General features: G+C 39.1%; 1 protein-coding gene across 3 annotated transcripts in view; it reads left to right on the top strand.

Moving 5' to 3' along the window:
• The window catches only part of LOC117181507 (inorganic pyrophosphatase), a 112,284-nt gene that overhangs the window by 85,776 nt on the left and 5,988 nt on the right, over positions 1-20,520 (top strand). For 2 of the 3 annotated variants that reach the window (XM_033374258.1, XM_033374257.1), the window contains exons 6-7: positions 1,921-2,134; positions 10,504-10,616. In XM_033374258.1, the coding sequence (XP_033230149.1) occupies positions 1,921-2,134; positions 10,504-10,616 (327 nt within the window). The remainder of the gene's footprint in view (positions 1-1,920; positions 2,135-10,503; positions 10,617-20,520) is intronic. The other variant, XM_033374259.1, reaches the window with a different exon arrangement.

The raw sequence follows: 20,520 nt of genomic DNA, 5'->3' as shown, positions 1-20,520 counted from the left end.
TCGCACCGCGGGAAATTCAAAATCACGAGCGATAAAAATAATTATGCGTCTGCGTTCGCAGCGATGCCATATGGCACCCAGGGGCGCTGACGGGTTAATGTATGTTGCGAAAAAGGATCCCGCACAAAATACATTGAAAAAAGGACTCCGTGAGTTTTTCTAAATTTTGTATATGTTGTAGATCATGACGACCCTGATAAAAAGTTCTTATGTCAAAAAGTGAAAAAATGGACAGTTTTTCGTTCATATTACATCAAAGCTCACTTTTCGTGCACGCTAGAGTAGACATGCCGAAACTCGAAGGCGGTTTGGCATTCCGCCCAGGGATCATACCCAGCTGGTGTTGCGTCCAAAGCCGCTTTTGTGTATGCTAAAGGAGACACATCGACACCAGAAGTCGGCTTGGCTCCACGGTCAAGGATCACACCCAGTTCTGTGCCCTTTTGATATTTTTTTAGTTTGGGACCCCCCGATCAATAATCTACGTGCCTGAAGGTCGAGAGAAGAATACTTTTGCGTTGGTGTTGCGTCTTAAGCCGCTTTTCGTGCAAGCTAAAGGGGACATACCGACATTCTAAGACGGTTTGTCGCCAAGCTCAGGGATCATGAGCAGCTATGTGCCCCTTTGATCTTTTGTAGTTTAGGACCACGGATCAATAATATACGTGTCTGAAGGTCGAGAGAAGGATACATTTTCTTTAGTGCTACGTCCAAAGTCGCTTTTTATATATGCTAACAGGGATATACCGACACTAGAGGCCTGGTTGGCACATGTACATGGTTTAGACATGTACATTATACATTTGAGGGTCCTAAACTACAAAACGTCAAAGAAGCACAGAGTTGGGCATCAGCCCTGAGTGTGGCGCCAAACGGTCTTCGAGTGTCGGTATGTTTCCTTTAGCATGCATAAAAAGCAGCTTTGGACGCAACACCAACCAAAAAGTATTCCTCTATCGACCTTCAGACACGTATATTATTTATCAGAGGGTCCTAAACTGCAAAACGTCAAAGAATCACACAGTTGGGCATGATCCCTGAGCGTGGCGCCAAATGCTTTTCGAATGTCCATATATCTCCTTTAGCATGCACAAAAAGCGGCTTTGGGCGCAACACCAACGAAAAAGTATTCCTCTCTCGACCCTCAGACACGTATATTATTGGTCAGGAGGTTCCAAACTACAAAATATCAAAGCGACACGGAGCTGGGTATGATTCCTGAGCGTCGCACCAAACCGTCTTATAGTGTCGTTATGTCTCCTATAGAATGCACGAAAATCGGCTTTCGACGCAACAACACCGAAAAAGTATTCTTCTTTCGACGTTCAGACACGTATATTATTGCTCAGGGGGCACTAAAGTACAAAATATCAATGAGGTACGAAGTTGGACATGATCCGTGAGCGTGGCACTAAACAGTCCTCGAGTTTCGGTATGTCTACTTTAGCGTGCACGAAAAGTCACCTTTGATGCGATACAAACCAAAAACTGTCCATTTTTTTACATTTTGGAATAAGAACTTTTTAGCGGGGATGTCATGATCTACAACATGTTAAAAATTTAGAAAAATCCATCGAGACATTTGTTCAATGTATTGTGTGCGGGATCCTTGTGTCTGAAATCGTGTCTGACCATCGGGTCTAAAACATGAATTTTAACCTACTTAGGCTATACCTTTCTAAACAGTAAATATGTCATGCACTTCCATGATGCGTATTGCACTGAAAATGATGGATGCAACTTAAATACATTCTTTTTGGTAATTTTTTTTGCATTATTCACTAATTGTATTAAACTCCAACGAAGATCGTAAAATCACTTTTATGTGCACAATTAAAATGTAGTGCTTTTAAGAACCGCTAGCGCTAGCCGTGTTCATACAATTGAACGATATAATTGTGTAATATTTTTTTATTACAGATGTTAACGATATTGATAAGCACTTTCCAGGGCTAATGAAAGCAACTATTGAGTGGTTCAAAATCTATAAAATTCCTGATGGAAAACCTGAAAATCAGTTTGCTTTTAATGGTGAAATCAAATCAAGAGATTTCGCTTTACACGTAATTGAAGAGGTGCATCAGCATTGGGCTAATTTAGTTAAAAGGGAAACACCAGCTGGAGGCATTGCTTGGTTTGTATTTAGTATTACTGTAACGATCTGTTTTTCTCCTCCCATGTATTTCATCTTAGCGGACGCTTCAGCCTGTGCCAGGGTTAGGCTTTAGAGACGAAAGAAACAGACCTTTTCTATTTAACAAAAACTTAAGAGGTTTATTCTCCTATAAGTAACATTTCTAAGCTTATTTCTAGTGTGAGTTTGGCGAGTGTAGTTGTGTATGAGAGTGAGTGCGAGAGTGTGAGTCTTTATACAGTTTTTAAGTGTGGTTGAAGTGTGAGCGCGGTGGCATAATTACAACAATAAACAATTATACAATAAACGGTGCGTGTCATACGAAATCTAAGGTCGATGGAAGTAGGAAGCGAACATTAGGGAAGCGCGAAGGCGGTTTTGCGGAACGACTCTAATCGCGGCAATGTGTCTCCTTCTCTACGATAGGTTCGGTAAGCCGGAAAGAGAGGTTGACACCTCTGCGAAAAGGTGCGTGGGACGGAAATGCAACTTCTAGGTTCGTGGATAAATAATAATCATAGCGGCACCTATCGATTATTATTTATGTCGGCTGGATTGGTATCCACAGGAGCGCCTGTCTGATACAAATCTGCTTCCATGTCCCTTAGCATTTCCTTGGTTTGGCAGGAATGTCCGGAGATAAATGTTCTGCGAGAGTGGTGAGCAATTGTAACTATAAGAACACCTATGGATTATGAAAACTATGCTCTCTCTCTCTCTGTTGAAAACATCGGTCTCTGGTGGTAAATGATAATTATAGGAGCGCCTATTAGTTAGCATTTATTTTAGATCTTGGTAATCATAGGAGCATCTATCGATTACGAAGATCGTACACCCTTGAGGCGACGTTCAGAACGCGCGAAAGGACAATTATAGGAGCACCTATTAATTGTCGTTTCTGCGACTCGGGTTGGCAATGTCAGGAGCACCTGGTCATTGACGACCATCGGGGGGGGGGGGGATGCCTCTGCAGGAATGGAAAGGGTAGGAGCACATACTCCTTGAGACTCTCGTCGTTATCTGCCTATCATAGGTGCACTTATCGATAGGAAGAAGGCATGAGTCGTCACCGGGCGAGAGCTCACCGACTACTCGGTTCGCCGCACCCATTTGGACTGCCGATCCGGCGTTGTGACATCAGTTTTAATGAGTCGCCCGGAGTTGGCAGTCGGTACGAGAGAGGTGGGGGTATGGTGAGGATAGAGGCTTGCTAGGCGAGGTGAAAGGTGCCTAATAAGCGAGCGCGTGTGTCACCTTACGTTACATTACTTCAACTTCTGCGATCGATTACTTACTGCAAAACCAATTTAAATCAACTGTTCTTCCATGATGGTTATCAGTGCCAATTCTCAAGTGGTGCTGACATGTAGATGAGCAGATTTTACCAAGCCAGTCCTCTTCTGCACTGTTCTTCGATCCCTCAATTATGAATTATTATGTTGCTTTGGCAGATAGTATAATCAGATCTAACTCATGTTACCGGTATAGACTAAAGTCTAGCCAGTAATATAAGTTGTGAAAAATATTACTAAAAAATAATTAGTAAATCAGCACACGGTTAATTCTCAGTTATATTTTCGGATATAATTATAATCAATCGGAGTTGGAGGCATCGATAAAGACTCCTGAATACATGAGTCCATAATGCCATCACGCGCACACGCAAAAGCTCTCGCATTTAGCTCATATCCATTCAATTTAGCTGATACAGTCGCCGAAAACAAACACGTCTTGCTCCAATAAACTTTTAAATGTACTACTTAAATTACATTTTTAAGTCGTTGCGTGAAAAAAATTATTTCCCTCATGTTTCAAATCCTGCTACATCTAAGTTTATTTAGTCCTCTATAACAAGCTCTCTCTTTTTTACAGCATTCCTACAGTAAAATACGCCAGACTGCTGTATAAGAAAATATCCTGCCTCAAAATATTAGCTATCTTGTTGATACGCAGGTAGTTGAATTTATTTTGAATTGATACGGAATAGGATTCAGATTTTTTAATTATATTTAATTTCTGTAACGTACATTTCTACCTTGTACATGATCAACCATTAGGGATATGGTTAAAATTCAAATTAGAATGAAAGGGAGAAAAGCAGAGTAAGTAAAGACAGGAAAAGTAAAGAAAGGCGAGGAGAAATAAAAAGATAAAGGTTAGGAGGGGAGGGGGAGCGATAAAAATGAGACAAACATTTAGTGGGGTAGTGAATGCAAGAAAAAGGATGTCAGAAAAGCCTATTTAGATTGGAAGATAGAAAAAATGATAAGTTGAAATATTTTAGGCCTAGGAAACAATATGTACACTTATGCAAAGAAAAAATTGATTTATAATAGCGTTGAAAGCAAGAAAGAAATTGGGAGAGGTAGACAAAAGAGTTTGGAAAATGGAAGGGTTCCCGGAAGAGTGGAAATAGGGATTAATAACTCCAATATATAAAATAAAGGAGAAAAAGAGAATGTAGATATCATGAATAAAGTTTTTGAATACAAGTTATAAACAGTGTGCAATGGTGTTGAAGGAGAGACTAAATAATGATGTAGAGGATGACAACATATTATCAGAAACCAAGCAGGATTCCGGGAAAATAGAAGCACTGCATACAATATACACGTTAGGGTGGTCCTTACTTGTTTATTTTTTAATTTGTTTGCTCCCTCTGGCGGAATTTGTTCTCATTTCCAACAAATAAAATTCCGCAAATTTTATCAAAATTCGTTAATATTTACCCAAAAACATCGATCTTAAAATTGTCCATGCGGTTCACATGGGAGAAATTGTGCAAAAAATTGTTGGAAAATCGCAAAATAACTGCCATTTAATGTACTTAAGAAGTGCTATTTCGCACGAAATCCCCCACGAAATCATTATTGAAGTATATTAAATTTTTTTACAGATGCCCTTGATATGTTTTTACGCAAAAAATATATTTCTTCATGCCAATCAACGCCTGCTGTCATCTCTTGATTATTCAAAAGAATCAGTAGAAACCCGGAGAATCCAGTAATGCTAACGGGCCGTGACTTTTTTAACTGCGCATGCACCAAATAGCCCGAGTCTATTTCAAATAAATAAATACTACCAATGAAAATATAGATGAATATTTAAAAATTTGTATTACTTTTAAAATTTAATTAAGTTCAATTTAAGAAATAGCTCATTTCTTCTAATAATTTATTATTAATATAATATTATACGTGCATATTTTATAGTCTTAAGTAGACCCGCGTTTTCTGGTACGTGCGCAGTTGAAAAAGTTGTGGTCCGTTAGCATCACTGAGGGAATCCTGAGTTTTTAAAAAAATTTTATAACTAGATAACCCATAAATCAATGGTAGTAGAATTATGCCGGATAATGTAGACTTCTTCATATTAGGAATACTCTGTCGATTTGCTTCAACAATAAGACAAATATTCTCTTTCTCATTTTTTGTAATCCGTCAAGTGCGCCATAAGTGCGACGCCCCGTTCTGCGACATCATTCGTAACTGTCAGTTTGCTCAGTAACTGGCTTCCTTAGTATGAAAGCTTTATGTTGAGCCCATTTTTGCGACTCTTAAGTCCATAAAAGACGTTAAAATTTCGTACCTTCTTGATACATTAATGACACCAACAAAAACAACACACATGTGGGAATTATCGTATGCTACCCTTTTAGGTGAATACCTGAGTGCTATGAATATCTTTTTCTTGGCATCCAAAGGATTCCCCATCGAAGAAGGGCAAAGCGACCATCTCTTCGTTCAGATACCATAGATTTAGAGCAAACTTCTTAGATGTGGCTTCAGAAATGGTTCGGTTCACTGAGTCGTAGTCGATAAGAGCTTTACAAAATTAAAAATCATCGTTTGGCGTAGAAATAGCTAGACGTGCCGAAAACAAAGCTTTTACATACAGTTTCACTATGAAAATGCAGACTTTTCTTAACCCGACACTTCATAAGAAGTGAAGGAAAACTCTTTTCAGAACATAAATATTTTAAATATTCATAAATCGCAGTTCATATATAATACAGTTAACAGTTAATATATAAGCAGTTAATATTGTATTTACTTTAAAATATTTTACTTTGTTCATCCATCTAGCATTAGAATAGACACCTGGACCCGGAAATGTTCCTACTGATGATAAGAATCCTCTAGAAACAAAGTAAGGGGCCATCCATATACCACATGGACAATTTTTCACCACTTTTGGACCCCCCTCGTGGATAGCCGTGGTATTTTGACAAACACCCCCCCCCCCCCCCCTAAACTGTCCACGTGGTATATGGATGGCCCCTAACTAGTTCAAGGAACTCCTTGTAGTATTTTCTAGGTTGCGTTTCTTGAAGATGTTTCTTTAAAAAGTTTAAAGTACTTTCTCTACCATTAAGTGTTGCCCTTTTGATGTAGGGATCTTAATTTTTCTGCAGAACGTTCGTCATTTTTTATTTTAGATCAAGCATTTCAAATATTTCCGAAAATCGCTACTTCTGGGGGCGTCAAGTTTGGTTTAACTGAATTCTTAAGGATTGCTTCTAATACTCGTTCATAAACGTGAAGCATGCATACGTAGAAGAAAATGTCCTCTTCTAGCAACTGCCATAAAAATGTAAATGTTCCATTTTCCGACCATAAACATAGTAAACACAGTAAGCCTATCCAATGTTTCTCTAATAAAAAAGTCAAAAATAATATTTCCGTCCCACTGAACTATCAACATTCCACAAGGTTTGAATTGCTCTGAGTTTCCAGCTTGTTCCTCTTGTATTCTTTCGCGATCCCTCTTGATTGAAGGTCATATAATGTTATAATTTTCTATATCTTGACCTAATGGATGAACAATGTTGACAATTACTAGTGTCGCAATTTTTTCGCTCAGTTTAGCCCTATCTCATGTTGTCGAAACTTTAGCGTTCATCAGGGACTTTCGTGCTCGCTTTTTTGTGGCGATTCTGAATAGGATATGGTTAGTTCTGATTATGTGGATCTACGTAACGCTTTATTTGCTTATTTAGCCATAATTCCTCATCAGCTGCTCTTTTTCTGGCACTTTGTTCTTTTTGTAACAATTTTCTATCTATACCAACCATGGCACCTCGTCGGTCGGTTTCACGTTGAACCAATACAAATTCCTTATTTTCTTTTAGTAGGTGGTTTTCTGATGAGGTTGGAACATGATCCTCTTCGTCATTAGGTTGAACAAAACATCATTCAGTTATAATATTAAGGGGCAAAACGTCAATAAAAGTTAGAAAAATCAACAATTCAGAATTTACTTCTCTGTATATATAAAGGTAGGTGCTTGAGTATGATTTCTGATTCGATTTTCTTGCCAAAATACGCATTTTGAGGTTTATAAGTGACCCTGACCAAACCACAGTCCCTCGATCCCGTGACCTCGACAAAAAGAAATTCAGCTGTAGGGTAATTAACGGCCGAGTTGACTACTCCCAATAGGACCAGCTTAAAGCTGTTGTTGCACATATAGGCAAACACCACCCCCTCATCGCTTCTCTCTGTTTGTACAGAAGAGTGAGTAATTGTCAAGTACAAATACACTTGATGGGTGATTCGAGGTTAGCCATTTCTCTGATACTTCTAGAATATAGTAGGCACAAGAGCTGAACAATGTCGGAACTCATGAATGTCAGTGAACAGAGACTGGGCATTCTCATGCCAAATGAATTTAAAAATACCCCAGCATAGGACGTATCGATTATTCATAACGAAAATAGTTACCAGTACCCAATTTGATCAAACCTTCATGCTAAGAATTCTATTCAGTAGGGGAAGATAAGACTTGAAATTGTCTGAAATTAAATGTGCGAAGGCGCAGAAAAAAGAAAAAAAGTTCCAATTTCTTAACTAAATTAGTACCAAATCCATATATAAAAATAATAATCTATTATACGTAATAAATCCTGTATGTTCTTAAAAAACAAACATCAACGTACAAACCTATATTTGTACAATTAAAAATGAAATAAATATTGCCAAAACCAAGTAGCTGATAAGCTGTGAGGGCTTCATAATGCAGTGGAATGCGGATGATGTCTTAACAAAGGGCATTGAGGTCATTGATGTTAAAAACAAAAATTCTGGGCAAACCATCCTCATTATGGCAATAAATCTTGCATGTAGTCGAGCACATGTACTTTTTTTTACTTCTTCCAAGTTGTAGAGCTTAACTATACAGTCGCTGATTGTTTTGAATTCTTTTATATGCAGAAGTACTTCCTCACTTCATCCAATCATTTTAATTTTGAATCCATGCTTTATCTGGAGTTTTCAAAAAGTTTAGCGCAAGTAGATTGCCGTTACGTCTAAAAATTTAATTCTTGCAAAATCGCGTGAATTGCTCATAAAAAATATGATTAAATATCTCGCTATTAAGATAATGATGTGTTGTTTTTTTGTGTGGGAGGGCTTAGCCCCCCCCCCCCAAATTCCAGAGGCTGCGCCCCGGAACCCGCTGCTTTCTTAACCAACTCTCTGGACGCCTACAATATACTATTCTACTACCCCTACAAGTAAATTTAAACCAGTGGATCTATGAGGGTGGTTTTGTGAAGGCATAAGAACCTGCTCCGCTTTGTCACTAAGTTGATCGAAATATTAATGGGTCCAAAGAATTTGATTACTTCAAAAATGTTCCGATTTTCCTAAGTAGGGATTAAAAAAACCAATTTCCTACGGATATTAGAGCATCATGGTCAGTAAGTTGATCCAAAAATCATTCTATCTAAAGAACTCGAAGAAAACTTTAATTTCCAAAGAATTGTATAACATCTTCGATTCCTCTTAGCAGGAGATAAAAAACAATTTCGAACATTGGATGGGCATATCTTACGTTCGACGCGTATAGTTTAAACTGTGCCATCTTTTCACGTGCATTACTTGACGACCTTTACATTTTATTATTAAGATTTATTGGTACTATCCTGTGGTGTTTAATGAAAATAAGAGAACATCATCAAATTCTAAAATAACCTTCCAAGTAGAGTTTTCCATATTTCTAACAAGACGATAATTTCTTAATAGTTTTATTACTCAAATATTTAATTTACTACCGATGGAAATGTTCAACCTAAGAAAAAGACCCGTACAACAGCAGTCACTGGAGAAAATAATGAAATTGCTGTATCAGCTGCAGTGGCCAATAATCCTAACGTTAGTACACGAGAAATTGCTCGTGATTCCGGAATGTCTCAGAGCAGTGTTTGAAAAATTTTGAAACGTAATAAATTTCATCCGTATCATGTCTCTTTACATCAAAAACTTCATGGCGTTGATTTCCAAAATCGGGTGGCTTTTTATCAGTGGGCACGTGAACAAATGCAACAAAATCCCAACTTTTTTCGTTATGAATTATTCTCTGACGAGTCTTTTTCGAACCATGGAATAGTTAATCGACACAACATGCACTACTGGAGTATTAAAAATCCGCAGTGGCTTCGTGAAGTCGAACATCATGTGCCCATGGACTGTCAACGTATGGTGTGGAATAATTAGCAACAAACTGGTCGGTCTTCACATTATCGAAGGCAGCTTAAATGTTCCCAAATTTCAAGACACTTTGGAAAATGAACTGCCAATATTGCTTGAAGACTTGAGTGTAGAAATACGGCAGAACATGTGGTTTTAACATGATGATTGTCCGGTACACTATTCAGTGGTAGCACGAGAAGTTCTTGATCGTGATTTCAATGTTCGCTGGATTAGTAGAGGCGGTCCGATAAATTGGCCTGCAAGATCGCCAGATCTTACTTCGCCAGATTTCTTTTTGTGGGGCTATCTGAAAGACAAAGTATACAAAGAAAAACCAACAACACGTGAGAATGTGATTGATCGAATTACAAGTGTTTGTGCTATAACTCAAGAAGATACACTTCTCCGTTGTGTAAATTAATTTAAATTACGGATTAACAAGTGCATTGAAGCCGAAGGTCATCATTTTGAGCGCTTTATTTAAACGATGATTCCCTCAGTACCTCGAATCGTGAGAGGCGAGCGAACTCACGTTAATCAAGCACCCCAAATCGTGAGAGGCAAGGGGACTCACGTTAATCAAGCACTCCGAATCGTGAGAGGCAAGGGGAATCACGTTAATCAAGCACCCCGAAGGGAACAGAAAACTGCTACGTCCACGTCGTTGTTGCTGCGTTACGCTAAAAGTAGTAATTTGTTTTAAGACTAATTTCGAGTATTGCAGAATCGTAAGCGTGCATTCTCAATAACAGTAAAATAAAGAAAAATTGAATTTCGTCTATTACAGCGCCATCTATCGCGCTATGAGGGAACCGATTTTAGCATCAGTATATATATGTATATATGTATATCATGATTCAATTCATTATATAATTCAGTTTTGTATGTTCCCAATAGTACGAATGTGACTGTAGAAGGTAGTCCATTTCAAATACTTCCAACGGCTGCTAGCGAAATACTACAAAAGACGCAGGAGACATTGGATCATCCACCCCCAGTTGATTCTATTGGTAAGTACCAACCACAAATAAATCAGAGGCCAACATTTCAGAACAGTAAAATTAGGTTTTATTATTAGATAAATACATAAAGTACATAAAAATTAAATTTGCGAATAACAAAAAAAGTACACTCGTAGTTCAATCTTACGTCGAAGTTACTAGAAATTACAATAAACAGAAAAAAAATCCTTTTCGAAAGAAGAGAATCACCGCGAGGCCAGTACAAAAATTTCAATCTGCAGGAGATATAAAAACTTCCGGCTTAAACAAACCCCAATATTGTGATTTTACAGGCACCAATTTTTTAAAGTTTATTTTAATCTCTGAACCCAGGTCCGAACCAACAAAATCCTGGTTTAATCTATGGCTACGTGTTAGACACTATCGAAACAAGAGAGAGCATGTCGTGAAGCGAATCGCTTTGGCGATAATTCAAACCTGAGAACCAGTCCATCTTACTGCATGGAATTATCGCCTAAATGATTTGCCGAAATTAAAAGTAACGTACCTTTACCTTAGGACATACTGTGCGTTAGAAAAGTAAATTTTTGTCTCGAGCATTAGGGATTCTTATCTTTTTATTTTTTATACGGTTTTGTGTCGATGCCACATGCGTCTATTTCTTGGAGGATGATGAACGAGAGTGACAGGTCGCCATGGCAAAATCGATCCTCCCGGAAGGTGAGTCCAGGCCTCTCCGACTCAGTCGGCCAATAACAGCGTAGCATTTACGCACCAACCATAGATGCGCTGAACACGAGCCCGTCGGAAATCCAATTTGGCCCAGTTCCGATGTGCAGAACGTTTTTGACAACTCTGGCCTACCAGCGGTGCTGCTTGTGAATCAGCCTTCAAGTCCATGTGCTGAAAAAGGCCCGAACGGTACTGTGCTGTTTCCATACCTCTACGGGTAGCTTGTGCGTTCGTCTTTTGGGTTCCCTCCTCTTACTCTGTCATGTCGTGGGTGGGCTGTGGTAGCATGGCGTGACATTACTATGGCCTGAAGATGGCGGCCTCCTAGGGTTCCGCCATACCAACCCTGGTCAAGAGATCCAATGAAGCAAGGGTGATGCCTGAACGTTGACTATTGGCGCTCTCTCTCATTCTATCTTGTCATGGGTGACCTCTTTCTATCTCTCTATCCCTCCCTGTGAGACAGGACCGTTGCTTTTGTGTGCCAGAAAGACAATGTAGTTTGTGGGCTTGCCGCTTGCCTCCTTTCACTCTGTCTTGTCATGGTTCATTAGTAGTAACATGGTATATAGTAGTTACTACTACATACATGGTGGCAATAACATGGTGGTAGTAACATGATTATATATATATATACGCAATCAAGAATTTTTCTTCAATTCGCCCCCGTTCGGGAGTGGGTAGTTAAATACTTTCGAAGCAATACACTCCTTAAAATAAAAAAAATTTTAAATGGGTCCAAATTGAAAAAATCTATTTGTTTATAAATATTTGATTTATATTATTGTATAAACAATCAAAGTGGATTTTAATATACTTTATTCGAAAGTTGAGGAAAAGGCCCACATTTTATCTCAGAGCTGCCAGATCGAGCCTCAAATTTACCCCCACCATACCTAGCCGTTGAGAGCCGTAAAACAAAAGGTGCATGATTACTACTGTAAGTTCATGAATAAGCGGAAAATGCACGATTCGAACTTCGTTTTTCTCAGGTTTTCTGCTGCACGATGATTGCCGATCTGAAAGCTTCGAAAAACTTTTGTGGTGTTCTATTCATATCTCGATCCCCATTTCAAAGAAATTAAAGAAATTGGCGAGTTTGATGTTTCGCGTGATTCTTAATTTCATGCATGAGTCGATTTTGAAGTTATGTTTTTCAGGTGTATGGATGGTGTATGAATATGGATACTATTATTTTATTAAACTTTTACACGGGTGAACCCGGTTATACATCATAGCCCCGGACTAAGTCAAGTGACTGGTGAGAATTGAATGTTATAAGTTTATTGAACTAATTTAATGCGATGCTTGAAACCTCCTGCAATGATGTAGGTATACAATTACGAGTGGCCACGAGCGTTGGAAGTGACAACAGTCACTTCTGGATGCTTTCCTAGATCTACCATCTGTCACTGGGTTTTTAGTCGCTCACTTCCTGACGGTCAAGAAAATTTCTTACAATGCGACAGATGTTTAATAAAACCTTCTTCTGAGCGGCTGTCAATACCCTACTGACTCCTAAATGTTCAACGTGTTCAGTGCATCTTGCGTGCACATTGCCTGGAGTCGAAATCGCAATGCGATTGATAGATGCATAAGTCACATTCCTCCATATGGTCTTTATTTCATACCTTAACTCGCTATACTTGTGGATCTTGGTTGTATAGGTTGACTTCAAATTTCGGTTAAGCAGGCAAGCAATGTCGATGATGTAGACTCTTCCACCTTTTTTTCTCGCATCACGATGTCAGGTCGATTGGCCCGGTTGTAATGATCCATTTGGACAGTAACACCCCAATATAAGATGTAATCTTCGCCTTATAAAACGGACATTGGAATGTATCTATAGAAAGGCATCCATTCTTTTAAGAGTCCTAGTTTTAGGGCAAGTTGTTGATGTATGATGCCCGCTATATCATTATGTCTGTGCATATATATTCTCTGAGCCATTACGCGACAGCCATCAATAATATGCTCGATGGATTCATTGTTATCTTCACATAATCGGCACAGGTCAATCACGTCTTGATGTAACATGTGTTTTGCGATAATTCCCGGTGCTGACAACCTTGTCCTGTATCGCAATGTCGAATCCTTCCGTCTCTGGATACACAACACCCTTTCTTGGTCAAATATTAGATGCCTCACTATCTACTTCATTTTGATCTAACATTTTGGTGTGCTCGCAATGGATGGCTTTCTGTCTCCATTGTATTTCTAACTCCTCTATGGTTTGTGCCCTGATATTCAAGGCCCCATCTGAGGACAAATTTAAGGGCGTGTAGCCACGACCCGTTTGACAGATGGTACTGTAAAGTGCAACATTTCGTTTGCTGTTCAAATAGTCTCGCAAATGTATAACTTGTGACTCACACAGTTTTTTGACATATACAACGGCCCTACCCCCTATATGTCGTGGTAAAACTACCCTTTCAATCGCTGAATTTTTGTGATGAATTCGGTGCTTCGACAGTTCTGCGCGAACAATTCTGTCTAACTTTTCAAGGTCGGTGCGAGGCCATTTCATAAGCCAGAAAGAGTGCATAAGGACAGGGAACATAAAGCCTGGCATCAGATCTGGGTGTTCAATGATCTTCTGAAAACACCTTGCAAACGAAAGATACAAACTCGTCAGGTACTTGTACCAGAAGTTGTGCACCATGTCCGGACCAGCGCAGTCTGGCAGTAAGAATAGCAATTCTCTGTTGTTGGTAGTCTATAATCTGATCTAATATTGCTGGTGTTAATGTCTCGATGTACCGAGGGTGGATGATTTTAGTAACATGGTTTATCAGCTTTCTGGTTCTATTTCCTTTTTTATATTGAGTTAAGGAACCAAATTTGCACCTTACTTTGCTGAAATCCATATCCAACCTGATCTTCCATGGTGGATGTCGATTCCTTGCTGGGACAAAAACTACATTTGCAGGCCTAGTTTTCCGGCCCAACGTTCTAACGGTTGCCACAGCTGCACAATATACAAAAGTCTGCACCTCTAACGCAGTTTGTGCTACGTTCAAATACGTAGGTAAAATCTTGCTGTCGAGATGTAATATTAGTGCACGCAGATCATTAGTAATGTTCATTTTGGACAGACAATGCCTTAGTGTTGGTTCTACATATCTAAACTCTAGTAAAGCTTGACCAAAATTCCTTTCAAGGCGCTATAGTTTTTCTGTGATTTCCCTATCCATATCATCGTTATTAATATCTGGATGTGGTTCCAATGAATCTGGTACATGATTTTCATTATCCCTAGCATCTATACCTTCAGCTTCAATCAAGTTTTCGGTGTCCACATCTTCGAAAGCGAGTTTATAAATAGGAAGCTGCTGTTTCACTTCCATTTTGATAGCGGCTATTTCAACAGCCGTAAGAAGTTTCTTTACAGATATTGAGCGTTTTTGATCTGTCAGATTTTGCTCATTTATTTTTGTGGCTAGTTCTGGGTATTTAAGTAAGAAGAGTCTATGATGTTCTCTTCTCACACTTTGCCCACATTTCTCTGCTAAAAAATAAAGGCGCATAACATCTCCATTCATATAGTATGTCCATTTTCGTCGCTTTTTTGGTTGTTGAACCTCTGCTTCTGCCTATAATTGTATAAGGCCATCCACCTCTGGAGGATGTGGTGAATATGGATCAGCAATACGATTATTGCCGTCGTCTTTCCAGGCCAAATCAACCTGTGGTTTAATCTCCATTGCTCGGTCTTCTGTCACGTTTAGATTAGTCAGCAAATTTCTTTCTTAAATTGTATCCTTTTTCCATTTTCTTTTCAAACTTCCCACTTTCGTAATAGAAACGCACTAATTCCTCTTCCATTGTGGTATCCCAATTGATGGTCTCCTACGGTATTTCTGTCGGTATATTATCACTATTATATAGAGGGTGATTTTTTTAACTTGAAACTTTCAAATATTTCGAAAAATAGGCACTCTATGAAAAAATGTCATCACTTTGAGCACTCACTTTAATTAAAAGATGATTCCGTGAGTACCTCGAATGGTGAGAAGCGAGGAGACTCACGTTAATCAAACACCCCTTATCTGCGAATATATGCGTTTTCGAGAGAAATGTTTTAGACAAAAGTTTCAGGGGTTTGGACGAGGATATGCAGCAAGGTCATGTGACCCGATGACCTTCAGGGTCATTCCAGGGTTGTGTAATCTCAAACAAGGTCCAGACGGCTGATCAATGAAAATATGCGTTTAGAACAAATGATTGACGAAACCCTCAATGGAGTTAACCTTAGCGGGCCGGATTCACATAGGGTTTTTTTTGTGGACTGATGAGACCTACGATGGATCTCGCCTTAGTCGACCGGATCTAGATACAATGTTTAACCTTTTTTTAAAACCCATATTTTCGCTGATCAGCTGTCTAGACCTTGTTTGAGTTTACACGGTCCTGGAATGACCCCGAAGGTCATTGTGTAACATGACCTTGATCCATATCTGAACGTAAAATATTACGTTCTTTCAATTGACTGTGTCAAAAATAGGGGTTTCCATTTGACAAAGAAAAGTTGACCGTGAAATAACCTTGAACCTTGGACACGAAGCCATCCAAGGATGACCGCCTTATGTATTTTTCCCGAAAGTGTTTTTGCGTATTATTGACTCGCAGGGAAACTTTGCAGGCTATTAACTAGTGAAAGCTTGGCACCTCCAAGAGTGCCGATGATAAGGACGATTAGTCAGCTGCTGCAGAAAATTCGATAACGAACATGGTTCGCTTCTCGAAATGAAGAACTATTTCAGGCCTCGAGTGTGCGACAGAAACAGTTGTCAAGAGTATAAAGCTCCAGTATATGCGGCACTACTCATCCTCGTCAAGTGAATGTATTTCCCTAGGAGCATTTAGAGGAGCGATATTAAGGTTAATGCCGTAAGAGCGGCAGATATTGTAATAAAGCACTCTTAGTGCTGCATTGTTCCTTTGGATGTAGGTCCCACCAGTATGAGTTGGACATCTAGATACTATGTATGCTAGACGCTCGGGGTGTGCATGGCACGTCCTGCAGCTATCATCGGGAATGTTTTGGCTCAAAATGTGGCGACGGTATGTGAAGACGGAAATGACACTATTTTGACATGGAAGCGGGAGGAGGGGAATAAGCTGGTTAGTGAATGTTGGTGGGAGAAGGAGAGTTGGTTCAAAAGAATGGCATAAAGAAAGATAAGGCAGAAGCAGAGGAGAGAATAAGAGAGTCAAGATTTAACGGGATCTATGTGTGCATTGTGCCAAGGGAGAGAGCGAAATATTTGTATGAGAAAGGAGAGCATTGGAAGTCAGGACTTTATAGCGAGGATGAGATGTGGTTGTATGGAGAATTATAATAGGTTCTGGCTTTCTAGAGAAAAAAGAATGTGTGATTCGTGCGGGAAGGGGGATGCAAAAGTGGAGCACTGGTTGGAGGAGTGTGAAAAGGTGGAAAGGAGTGGGATAAGCCTGGAGGTATTGTTGCATGAAAGAGTCACAAAAGCGCAGTAGCATGAGTGAAGGGGGTGTTGGGTAAGATGGAGAAAAGGAGAAGGAAGGAGGAAGAGGAATGACGAAGGAAAGATTGTAAATAGGAGAGGAAGTAGATATAAGAAAACTGTAAATATTGTAAATAGTAGTTAAGTTTTATGTTCTAACCGCGGAGACAGAGTGCTTCAAAAAAACCTTGGCCCAGTTGTCCAACTTTCGAACCTTGTCGGAGTTCCTGCTCCGAGAGTCTTTGATGGTCTAGGGTCTTTTCGGCGGACGCCCTCGTCGGAATTCCTTGTCCGGAGGGTCTTGAATGATCTAGGGCCTTATTCGTGGCCGCCCTCGATGACGTTTCTGGGCCGGATGGTCTTTGTAGAAATTCTGGATTAACGGATCAGTCTTGGGCCGGACTTGGTTCAGGCATTTTTGTTGGGCGTCCTCTGTGTCGTCGGTAGACTCGAGGGTTTAAGAGAGTCGGGGGTCCAGTGTGTGATAACAGGTGTATCCATTGTGGACCTCGAGTTTTCCTCAATGCGAGGATCGGTTGGGAGATCATTTACTGAGATAGCGACGAGTATAGGGTTTCCGAACAGTTATGGCGCTACTCTCTGAATGAAATTCCAAAATAAGTTCTGCTACCCAGGTGTGAGAGTAGATGATGATGTCTAGGTACACCATACAAAATTGATTGATATAGCCAAAAAGTGCAGTTTGGGACATTAGCCGTTCGAACGTGCTGGGGTATTTTTTAGACTGTACAGCATAACGTTAAATTGATAGGTACCACCTGGGTAAATGGTGAGGGCAGTATATTTTTTCGAGCTTGCTTCCATCCGAACTTGCCAGTAGCCATTACGGAGGTCGATAGTAGAACAAGTGGTGGCGTTTCCTAGCTTTTTGATGATATCATGCATGTAAAATACCATTTTTACATATTACAATTACTACTGGGGAATTCGTAGGTTCAATTATTTGTTCTGCTGACGTTTGTTGTGCCTTTTCTCAGTTATGCTTGCGTTTTTCTTCTAGGCAGGGGTAGGGACATAACCAAAAGGGCTAAGTGGTTGCAAACTTGATTTTATGCTTAGCTGAATCGGTTTCGGTGGGTATTTCAGTGCGGTTTACGGGCGTTCAGAATCGTTGAATGTTGTCCTGAACTTTGGCCACATACTGGTTTGGGACTTCTGCCAGGGCTTGGGTTATTTCTGGGTCGTTCAACGTGGGTGGAGGATTTGCATTTTTGCAACAAATTTCCAGCGTAAACACAGTTCTTTGGTCGATCGTAAACTGCATTTTATTCTTTGATACAGGAATTTCAGAGGATTGGGAATATTTTTCCCGGTGATGCATTTGATTTTGGAGTTGCCATAATAGGCCTATTTTATGAAGCGTCTGTTTTTAAATTTTACGTAACCGAGTGGACAGAAGGGTTGCTACTACCTATAGAACAAGATTTATCTGAACCTTATCGTGTTAGTCTTTTGCCTTTCATTGCAGAGGCGATGAGTCAGGCGTCCTCCTTCAACTTTCCTGCGGTTTTTCTTTTTTATAACGTCCGATGACGACCTAATACCTTATGGATTAGGAGTAATGATTGTCTCGGCCTCTTGGGTATCTTATGTCTTATTATATCTTATCTCTTTTTCTCGTCAACAGGATCAGTGTTCTCAAATAAACAGACGATTAAATAAGTAAGTCTCAAACAATTAAAACATCTGATTGTCTTTTCTAGAAAAATTATAATTTGATCAAATACCTTCATCGAAATATAACCTAATCTGCAATGCCATGTCAATTTACCTATCCATGGGTTTAGTAATTTTTTTCTTATTTCATCAATTGTTTATTTATGTTTAATTTATTACATTTTGTATACCAAATTCCGTAATAATAATAAACCAGGATGATTTTAATACAAAATAAACCAAATAATGGCCACTCATCACTGTTCACTTCAGTGACCTGGTATCGACCCACCGTCGGTCCGTCAATCAAATGTCGAAAATCAATCTTCGACAAGCGCTGTCGTCGATTCTTTTTTTCGATTTGATCGGCCCGTAAATCAAATGTCAAAAATTGATCATCGACACGCGTTGTCGTGGAAAATCCAAATTCGATCCTTGCTATGGTCATATCGGTTGTTTCGAATTGATCGGCCCGTCGACCGAATGTCGAGAACCCGACATTCGATTTGTGCCACGGTCAGATCGATTTTTTCGATTCGATGATAGGCCATAACAATGCAGGTTGCAGATTCAGAGAGACACGAAGTCAATACTGTGTCAATACTGTGTCAATATGCTGGTTAATATTACGCGACCAAATAATATTAATTGTATATTAATAATAGAAATAATTTTTTAATCCAATGATAAAAATAGAGTCATTAATTCCTACTTTAGTAATTAAAATTTTTTATAAGACTACTTCTGAAAAATATTTTTTATAAGATTTACAGGTTTATAATATTTTCCCACTTTTTCATCTACATTTTTTATTTGATAATTTCTTATAATATCTTTTTCGTCCTATTTATTTTTAGTGTAAGATCAACCGTTTTTGAGAAAAAATTTTAAAATAATGAAAAATATGGAGAAAAAATTGTTTCTCCAGTTTTCGAAATTGACATGTTTTTGTAATACTATATACCAAAGAAAAATGTAACTAAATATATTGTTAATTAATTATGTAGTTCTCAACTCGTCTCAGTACCATTTGATGACATCGTAAACAATCCAGGACTCACAACGAGGACGAGGCTGCATTTCGAGTCCCATCTATGCCCAACCCAACCACCCTATCAAACTGGACAATTCGACGATGTCAATTTTATTCCGAGGATTTATATTCTCCCTTACGCTAAAACCGTTGACATTTGTTCTCGAGAATAAATTCGAATTCTAGTTAGGTCGTCGCCAATTCGTTCTCCATAACTCTGCAGAAGCTTCCGTCACGAGTTTGACGCACATCTCTATACTCTATGTGTGACAAGAAAATTCTTGAAAGTCGATTTCCGGTACACGATGACCATTTATAAAGAGTCGTAAGTCTTCGTTTGGAATATGAGACAAAATCGGTGGTGCAGTGGTGCTTTCTGATTGCCAATTTATCATGTAATATGCTTCTGCCTCGAATTGCAAAATTGGAACTTTATATTCTCTGATTCCCAAGAGTTCTGCTTCCGATTTTTTTCCGAGGCCTTCCTCTTCCATTCATTGCTTTTTGGTTCTTGATCTTTAACTTTTCGGCTTCACTGTTTGTCCATCTTTCTTTTGCTTTTTCTCGTGCCACTACTATTCTTTGAAAACCCAATTAATAGTATGCGCCCTCTCCCTTTTCCAGCCCCGTTTCCAGTGCACCCTCCCAGTCCATCCCAGTCCCGTTTCCATTTTTCATTTTTTTTTACCCATTTTAGTAGAATTTCATGACGCCCATTCCCCTTTTCCCATGTCTAAATGTTACTATTAGTATAACCGTCACCTAAAGATTTTTTTCATATTTTGCAGTTTTGTAGGTACACTATATTATATCTACTTCCCCTGCAAATTTTATCGTTTTCCCACGGTTGGTTTCTGAGTAAAGTTATTTATCGTTTTTTTTTTCAAGTTTTTTCATTTTTCTTTTCCGATTACGACTACTAGTCCGAAACGGCACGGTAGAATTTTTTTAAAATTACACAGATTCTTCTTCAGATATTGGAGAACAAATTCCGACCACCATCATATGGAAAGTTTGGAGCATTTCC

The sequence above is a fragment of the Belonocnema kinseyi genome, chromosome 10 (genome assembly GCF_010883055.1).
Source record: "Belonocnema kinseyi isolate 2016_QV_RU_SX_M_011 chromosome 10, B_treatae_v1, whole genome shotgun sequence".
NCBI lineage: Eukaryota > Metazoa > Arthropoda > Insecta > Hymenoptera > Cynipidae > Belonocnema > Belonocnema kinseyi.
This window is presented reverse-complemented; position numbering and strand designations above follow the sequence as displayed.